The sequence below is a fragment of the Rhineura floridana genome, chromosome 1, assembly GCF_030035675.1.
Source record: "Rhineura floridana isolate rRhiFlo1 chromosome 1, rRhiFlo1.hap2, whole genome shotgun sequence".
In the NCBI taxonomy this organism is placed as follows: domain Eukaryota; kingdom Metazoa; phylum Chordata; class Lepidosauria; order Squamata; family Rhineuridae; genus Rhineura; species Rhineura floridana.
In genome coordinates, this window is record NC_084480.1 from 203,749,882 (window position 1) to 203,759,443 (window position 9,562).

Here is a 9,562-nt window from a genome sequence, read left to right on the forward strand (position 1 = left end):
CCCCTACCTCTTTGGCTTAGGTAGTGCAAATGCACACTGCAATAGGCAAGCAGGTTTTGTTCCTCGATAAAAGATTTCTCTGATACCAAATCACTGGGGCCCAGGGTAGATGTAACACTGCCTGATCTCTTAACAGCAACTTGTTGGTTTGTTTAAAGCTATTTTAGTCTCAAGCCTCCATAAGGTGGCTTCCAATGCAAAAACATAAAATACATAATCAAAACAAATAAAATATAGCAAAAATCACCATAAAAGTGGAGTAGGACTCCCTCACCATAAAATAGCAGTAAGAACATTAAATCCAGCTTATCATTCAAATCAGATAAAGTAATTATACTATTTTAACACCAATTCAGCCAATAGCAACATAATATATTTTAGGAGATCAGGAGCCGCCCATGTGCTTATGAACTCTTCCTTTCTAATGCAAGCTAGCCAAGATATGCATTATTTATGCCCTGTACTTAATGCTAACTATGGCTAGCTGCAAAGCAGAACCTGTGACAATGGTTAAAATCATATTTTAAAAGAAGAGTTTTGAGTTAGTCTTAAGTTACACTCCTATAATAAACCTAAAGACTGATGCACAAATAACTCTAACCATGTTTGGCTCCCAAAGACAAGGGAGGGGAGGAAGATGCAAGCCCACAAAGGACTCCAAAATCCTAACCCCGATTAGGAGATTAGGCAGTATTATGTCCATTTGGGCTACAGCTGTAGAAGTCATTGCTTGTTCTGCTGCAGTTTAAGCCAGTCTGTCACTGCCGGTTGCCAAGGCTGCTACCATTGATCTGTAGGAGTTATCTGAATTAGAGGTTTTCCAGAAACTGAGTATTCCCTTATGAAAAGAGTATTTTAGCTCAAACTGCATCAGCTTGGAGTATCATGTTCTCCTTTTTCCATTGGATCTTGATTGCCACCTTCTTTGTTACTTAAACTCTTACAGTGCAAATTTCTTACAATGCACATATATTAATTATCAAATGTGTGTGTGTGTCTGTTCCAACACCCTCTCTAGGAAATGTGACTGGAAACGGTAACTCTACATTCATTTCAAGTGGACAAGTCATGAATTTTAAAGGTGAAATCATTGTTGTCTATGTGAGTCAGAATTCCCAAGAAGGGTCTATGTCTCCTGGATCAAGTGATGACAGCCTGGGGAGCCCAGTGCAAGAGGAAAATCTGAACTGCTGCGAGACATTTGCGGGCAATGCTCACCAATATAAGGAAAAATATGCTGAAATGAATTCATATCACAGTGTGGGAAATGAACCACAAAGCACTGTGAGAGAGTACAAGAGGACTTCTGGGCCTATCGTTCAAGAAGAGAACGACGAGGATCAGAATAGGAAACTTTTCTATAACGAGGCCTCACAACCTGTTCAAGAAGAGGGAAAGCCAGGGCAGTTTCCAAAGCAAACATTGCACTAATGGAAATCAGTGCTTGCTGGTTTCTGGCATTCAGTCAAAAGGACACAATTACTGAATGTGTTCTGGAATACAGCACCTGGATAGCCCTCAATAGTGGAAAAACATCTAGTAGTCGTTTTGAAGTCAAATTGCTGTTACTGACACATTACAAGTGGGGCCTTCAGTTTTCTTGGTGATCCCTCTGCTATAAAAGTAAACAGGATACTCTTGAATGCTTTGGTGCTATACGGTGTATTTCTCACAACAAGCTGAATACTTGGGAATTCAGGCACAAAATGTGTTGCTGTTGTTCCAAATGTCCCAGATGCAGGGAATTAAGCTCCTAAGCATCTTGTAGATACTACAAAAGTCTTTAGTCTCGCATTTGGTTAAAATGGTAGACTTGCCATGTACAACCACAACATTAAAACAGGAGTCATGGTTTTTTTCCCCTTTAATGGCATGAGTCTGGATTCCTCACCTTTGCTATGAAAAAAACAGGCATAGATGCCAGTTACTTAGTTGTCAATCCTGCCTCTCGCTATGCTTCGGGCAGGCTTTCTAACTTTTTTTGCTTTTAAAACACCACATGCACATTTATTCATCTAAATGTTCATTGATCACCTTGTTCTTTAAAAGCAAATCCAGTTTTTTTAAATCCTCTCTGGATCTCAGTTTGGGTGGAAACATGTCCTTGCAGGCTGCAGCCAATCAGCACTGTACTCATCTGGTTTCTGTTGCAAATTTGCCCTGAGGTCAACTCTGGAGAGAAGTGGTTTGTTTGACCAGAACATGCTGGGTGTGTTTCCAGAACAGCTCCATTACTCAATATTTCATTTGTTGCATAGCCTCTGATTCTGAATTTTAAAATTTAAAAAACAATTTAAACACAGACTATAACTTAATATTTCATTGTAGCTAATGATTGTTCCCTCAAATTTGATAGTCGAGATACCATGTAGGTACCATGTAGCAGAAGGAAACAAAATGCATGGGTTTTTTTCTACCACCCCTTTTCCTGGCATAGCGGCTGAGATGAAGGGCCACAGGACCAGGCCGAAGAGGCTCAGGATGTGGTGGAAGTCCCCGTCCACTCAGTTCCATCCTGACACACACCTAGTATGCCTGTTTTCCAGGCTTTACATCAGTTCTGCTTGCGTCGGTCTCAGCTGAGCTAGCTGGGCTCCGGCTGCTCCTGGATGGCAGTGGAGTTACCCGGTTGGACCCAGGGGGGACTTCTGCTGGAGGAACTCAATGGCACCCACACCCTTCCTTCTTTGCTGCATCCTGAAGCCTCTCAGCCCAGGGTATCCATCACACGGATTGTGCCCTAAAATAGCAATCCTGTGCACACTTACCTGAGAAATAGCCCAACTGAGGGTCAGTAATAAACTTGGCTAAAAAAGGATTACCCATAGCCTAAAGCTAAGACCCAGTTTACGGTTTCTGAGCAACAAAATAGGCATCATTTCCATGGTTGCTCCTGGGTAGGGATGGGCAAAAAATTCAATTCAGTTTACATTTCAAGCCAAGTCTATCAAAGTTGCAGTTTCCAAAACAATATGAGAAATGGAACAGAGCCATCCTTTGAAATTTGTGCTTATTTGAATTTTGCAATGCAGGTCACCAACCAAACAATGTTTACAAAAATGCATATGTTAAGGGAAAGTGTGCATAAAAATGAATATATGAGTGAAAATAACATACAAAATGCATTATATGATGAGAAATTGCTTGCAAAAATGTGTACATTAGTCAAAACTGTCTATAAAAATGTGTGTATTAGGAGAAATTTGCACCCAATTGCTGCAGAATTTTCATGAGGTTCTTTTTTTTAAAATTGCAAATTGCTACAGAAATGTGGAGGACTGGATTTAAGATTGGAATAATGAGAAACTGAGAGAACTGAAAGAACTGAAATTGACAGGTTTTTCCATCCTTATTCCTTGGTCATTCCAGTTATGTATAAAGCTCCACCCAAGTAGTTATAACAATTTGTGCCTCCTCCATCTGCCTGGTTTGGAGGGGTGGTTGATCCACCCCACCCACACCCTTTCCTATCACATATTTAAAGATTGAAGTGGTAAATCCAATCTTTGTTTGCTCCAGTGAAACATTGTAGATTAGTTCATCTGGAATTAAGGACACAGATTTACACAGAATTGTGCACACATGCTTTGCACACATTCTCCTTTTGAACAAAAGGGTATAAAATGTGTTTGAGGCTGTACTGTATAAGTGTTATCTGCTGCCTGTACTTTGTGCTGGCAACCATGGGGAGAGAACCAAGAAAGCTGTACCTTTCTTTCATAATAATATATGAAATAAAAACACATATATTAGTAACACTAAAAGTGGAAATAAGAACACAAAATGCTTATCTCATTCCAATGGAATCCAACAAAATATGAAAAGGATACAAATTAGTGCCAGGGAAGAATTTTCTGCCAAAAGTTGGTTGCTTTCTGCTGATTGTGTAAAGTAAATCCTTCCATTGCAGGCCGTTGTCAGTCAGGAGCAAGAATGCTCACAAGATTAATCATGCTGCCCTCTGCTGGCCTTTTCCTTTGCAGCTGATTCTGCTGACTCATCATTACCATACTTTAATGCCCCAGGAAAATCAGCACATTGGTTCTGGATGCTTGCCTGCCTCCCTTCTGTCTGCCCAGCAGCATTCATGTGAACATGAGCAAGCAGTGTTAGGTACTTGCGTGGGATCATTCAGGAAAGAGTGCCTCACTTCATAGATTTTAAGAGCAGGAGTTCATACTGCCATTTAAAGGTGTGTCGAATCCACCTCCCTGCTTTTGTGGGACTATTTGTTTCTGGCAAAAGCTGAAGAGAGGATAGGGACTTTTGGGGAGAAAGCGAAATGCTAAAAATTTTGAGAGGGGAACTTACCTTTAAACATGAGGTGGCTGAGGGCTTTGTCTTTTTTCCTTTCTTTTACAAAAAAAGAGAGTAAAGACTACCTTGCTTATCTTTTTTCCTGTTCACCTACCAAAGGATTACACACATTTCTCGTAAGTATGGAGGCACAAGTGAGGCACAGCTGGGTATATTTGCAAAGATGGGGGCTCAGCCATTTTATGTTTCTTTATCTCAGGAGATCATGGTGCAGCTTGAAACCTCCAAGCACATAAAAGTCTCTCCTTTGAGTGTCTAGTCACATCTCTCATGCTCCATCTCAAAACTTTGCAGATGCAGACATGGATGGTTTGGCTAACACAAAGGATGAGGAGCAATTCAATTCAATTTGCATTTTAAGGAAAACTTGTCTCATTCGCACTTTCTGAAACAATATGCAAACCAAGACACAGCTATCCTTCAAAATGCGCACTTCTCCAAATTTTACAATGCAATCCTCCACTGCATATAAATGCATATATTAGTGAAAATAACATGCAAAAATGCATTATATTAGGATAATTACTTTCCATTTTTTAAAAAGAAATCACAAACTGTTGTGGAAATGTGGAGGACTGGACTTAAGATTGGAAAAATGTGAGAAACCAAAATTGGGGTATTCACTCATCCCTAACACACACCAACAGCCTTTTTTCTCTCCCCCTGCTGTCCTTGGGTACTTTAGCCTGATGAAGAGTTCTGGAAACCTCAGATGCTTGTACACTATTTTATGCCATTTTGGTTGGCATAATAAAAGTACTACCCTAATATGGACTTTGAAATTAAAGAAAAATTTACTACCACTTGAAGTGGGAACAGTCCGGTAGTGCTCCCTTAGAACAACAGTGCTGTTATGCCGTAGCATCATTTTCAAAGGCATTCTTTGGGGGGGGGAATGGCTGCCCAAATTGGCAGGAGTTAATGTAGTAGTTCTACAAGCTCTTCTGTTCCTTCCTTGCTCCCGACAGCATGACTTACTGTCTTATTCAGACCAGGCTTGCAGCCCACTGGATGATAAGCAAAACTTAAAGGGGACCGAGCTTCAGTGAGAATAATTCAGGAGCAGTGAGTTTTGGCAATAACTCAAAATCTCTAGATTATATTTTGCAAGACATCCTTCACAATAGACTAGAAAATTTGTATGAACCTAGGACAGGACATCCTGGGTTGGGTTGAAAGGGGAGCTTAGGCACCAAAAAGACATTCCATCCCATAGAACTTGAATGCTCTGGAAGACTTGCTATTACATTACTGAAGTTATGTGAAATATCTTACATGAAAATGTACCCAAAGTTCAGATCCTTTTTGATAGTGTGTACTTGGAAGAATAAATAAAAATGTTTCAAAATTGACACATGACATTTATTTTGTGTTTTGGCATCAGAAGTCAAGAAAATAGGTGTCACTGTTCTTCATCTTTGGATTAATCTGAGACGGGGTTTGCAGGAACAATACAAAGATCATGCATATGCATTTTGGTGCAGTAATTCTATGTATAAATAAAATAATTGAATGCTGACAGCTGCATTGGGTCTGAACAGAGTCATTTCTATTTCAATTTTATTTCACTTGTGTTTCATTCTCTACTTGTATTTTTTAAAACTTTGTGTTAAAAAGGCATTTCTTCACATTTGAAGTGGGATCAAGTCTTGACTGTATTAGCTACAGCCAAGGATAGGATCAGACTGCTCTTAGGCTTAAAATGTGTTTGAGCCTTGACATAATTTAGACTTCATTCCACAGCAGTACAATGATGCAAAGTAAGACAATTACACCCTAATACTAACTTAATTACAAGACCGTCTTCTGATTTCATATTAATACAGACAAGTCATTGAAATGTTTTTGTTCCCATTATTTCTCTTCTGCCCTCTATACAGTGTCTTCAGATGTACAAAAATGCTCTAAACAGCACTAGACAGAGATGCCTGTCCATATGTACATTTTCATTATATAACATCACATTTCTAGTGTTTTGCAGGACATGTTAACTAGAATGTTACCATCTGAGACCCTTTTACCAAGACTCTTTGAAGGTTTCATTCAAAGAAATAAAGAAGTTACTTATTTCTAGCTTACATATATTTGTGATTCTCCAAAAGTTTATCCTCTTATTCCCACTCTTTGCAATCTACACTGACCCACTTGACAACCATAATATGCTGGTTTAGTGCTTAAAGATTTCAATTTGAAAAGGGAGGTGTTTCTTCTTCAACAGGATGCTTAGCAGGAATAAGTAATGAGAATGGCATGGGGGTATTTTCAATTTAACACTGCAGAATGTGAAAAATCCATGCTGACTATAGTATACAGCCACTCTCGCGGCTGTATAATTCAAAGTGGTATATTTTTTGTTTTGCTTTGCTGCAACAGGCTAGTATGCGGTTTCTTTTAGAAGTCCCTGATCTACTTTTATTGCACAGCAATACCTTAGACTTCCCTCTGAAAATCTCTGTGAAAGAGGTTGTAAAAACAGAAAGCCAGTCCTAAACTCATCTGTCTTTAACAGCATATGGTATGAGCTCATCTACTTCTCAACAGCAAAAGAAAAGCAAACATGGTTCTTTTATTACTACTTGGTGCAGGAACACTCCACAGCAGTGGGCCACTTTTATTTTTCATCCAACCCCTGTCAACGTAAGAAGAGACCTGCTGGATCAGACCAAAGGCCCATCTAGCCCAGCATCCTATTCTCCCTGTGGCCAACCTGATGTCTATGGAAAGCTTACAAATAAGGATCTGAATGCAAGCGCACTCTCCCCTCCTACAGTTTCCAGCAAATGGTATTCAGAAGCATGCTGCCTCCAACCATGAAGGAAGAGCCTAGCCATTATGACTAGTAGCCATTGATAGCCTTATCCTCCATGAATTTGTCTAATCTGCTTTTAAAGCCATCCACGTTGGTAACCATCACTACCTCTTGTGCAGGGTGAATTCCATTGTTTAACAATGTGCTGTGTGAACAAGTACTTTGTTTTGTCTGTCCTGAATCTTCCAACATTCAGCTTTATTGGATGACTCCACGTTCAGTTCTAGTATTGTGAGAAAAGAAGAAAAACTTTTCTCTATCCACTTTCTCTGCACCATGCATAATCCTCTACACCTCTATCATGTCCCCCCCCCAGTCACCCTTTTTCTAAACTCAAAAGCCCCATAAGTTTCCTCATTAGGGCTATTGTAAACTACAGGGGGGTAATCCCCAGTGGGTGATTTGCAATATAGTGAGCAAATAAGAGACAATTGCCTCAAGTGGATACATTTTAATAAAGCAGATAATTTCATGAACATTTCAAAATGTTTTGTTTTATATTTGGAAGAAGAAATTAAAAGCACTTATACAATTTTCAGGGACATCTGGATGAATGCATAAAAGTAATAAGCCAAAAGCTATAACGATGAGCTGGAGTTTGGTACCTCATTGGGATTACATCAGTGTCCCAGTTACACTAGGAATCCAGTCGAGACATGCACCATTTAAAACACTGTATGTAACAAACATCTGTAATTTCTTTCATTTGTTCCAGAGCTCCGGAGACCCCCTTGTTACACTCATCAGCCTTCTGTTGGACAGTTATTGGCTTGAACTGCCTCAACTTTATCCCAGTCAGGCTTAGCTGCAACTAAGCTGGCTGCATTTTTAGAACATTACAAAGCTGAAATGAAGAAGGTGAGAAGCAGAGGCTGCCTCCAACTGGCAGTATTTTGCAGGAGGTATTCGAGACCATGCCAGAACTTTAGGTTTATGCATTGAACGTGGATTAAAGTGCTCCAGCACAACTAATCCACTTAAACAATGGAGTTTTTGCAGTTTGGAAAGTGACAGGGAATTTAAAAGTGTGGGATGAATGAATGACTAATCAGAATGAAGGCTCCAAGACTGGACATAGTCTAACCTCTGCATAAACTTTGTGCATGCAAAATCTGGAGGAGCTCTAAGTGTCGACAGAAGCCCTACACCAGTGTTATTTAAATTGTCAGCCAGGCCACATCTTTTCCTGCAACCCCAATGCCTGCACCTGACCAGTGCATCTACTTCCTTGGGCGACGGTCAGCATCCCAGTCTAGGCTTCCTTTTCTCATATTAAAAACTCTGGTGGAGGAGGGCCTTGCTGCCCCATCCCTCCATCTCTCATCCATAGCCCGGCAACCCTGCTGCCCTCCTATTTGTTCCCAACAACTTCCCCATACTACCACCATTTTAAGTGTGGCATACATCTGTGCACAGTCCTGAAGCCAGCAAGGGAAAACAAGTAAGGGTTTTGTTTTCAAAGCTGGATGGAAGAAAGAGCCTGGCAGGGCTCCAAGTGGACACTCCTAACTATTGGAGGACTGAAGCTGCTGTAAAGATCAATCAAGAAAGGGTAATCTGGGTGCCCGCCTGATTACCCTTGCTTGTATCTGAAAGTGAACAACTATTTCCAGAGGAACCTAGAGTTTCCAGTAACTGGAAAGTTTTTATAGAGAATAATTTTATAATAATTCTCTTTGCATGGAAAAGTAACCTGTGAAGGACAGGGATTCCCACTGAGCTCCTCTCTCTGAGGATGCCTGTTTCTGTGTTCAGGGAACACACACATACACGGGGGGGGGGAGAATGAGAAGCACTGTATTTTACTCTGAAACAAGCCCCACTGTATTCAGGTTAGTAACCTCTGTTGGTCCATTTTATGTATCAGCATCTCCACATGAAGCTGGGAAAGACCGTCTGAAGCCCAGTGAATGTAATAATAATACGCAGCATGTTCAATGTGCAGAGAATTTTATCATCATTATCTTAACCGCCCTCACACCAACCTTGTGAGGTAGGCTTTTATTAATCTAATGTATCAAAAAGGACTGAGATATAGCAATTCATAGTGAGTCCATGGCTGTATAGGAATTTCATCCTAAATCTCCCAGGTCTTCATCCACCTTCATAATAACCACTCTTAAAAATATTTCACACAACTGCCCTGGGTGTTAAGATGGAGAAGGGACAGAGGCAGCGGCAATTATAACTGCATTTGCAGGCTATGCCTCCAAGAAAGGACAGCTGGAATATTCACTATGTAAAACAGTCCTTTTCTGAATACATCCCAATGCATTTCATTTACAATTGCCATGGCTAATAGCAGCCAGTCAGGAGATGCCTTGTCCCACACATATCCAAATGGTGAGTCTTCATGTGCAGGCTCCATTTATTTCTCAAATAAAGTTTAGGACTTGCCAGGACAGACCACAGGAACTGTAATAATCTGTGTGCCTT

At 40.3% G+C, this 9,562-nt stretch overlaps 1 protein-coding gene across 3 annotated transcripts in view; it reads left to right on the forward strand.

The window, feature by feature from the left end:
* The window catches only part of TNFRSF11A (TNF receptor superfamily member 11a), a 45,504-nt gene extending 39,720 nt beyond the window's left edge, over positions 1 to 5,784 (forward strand). For all 3 annotated transcript variants that reach the window (XM_061590274.1, XM_061590280.1, XM_061590290.1), the window contains one exon: positions 1,019 to 5,784. In XM_061590274.1, coding sequence (XP_061446258.1) covers positions 1,019 to 1,431 — 413 coding nt within the window. In that variant the 3' untranslated portion in view covers positions 1,432 to 5,784. The remainder of the gene's footprint in view (positions 1 to 1,018) is intronic.
* Positions 5,785 to 9,562: the final 3,778 nt, after the last annotated feature.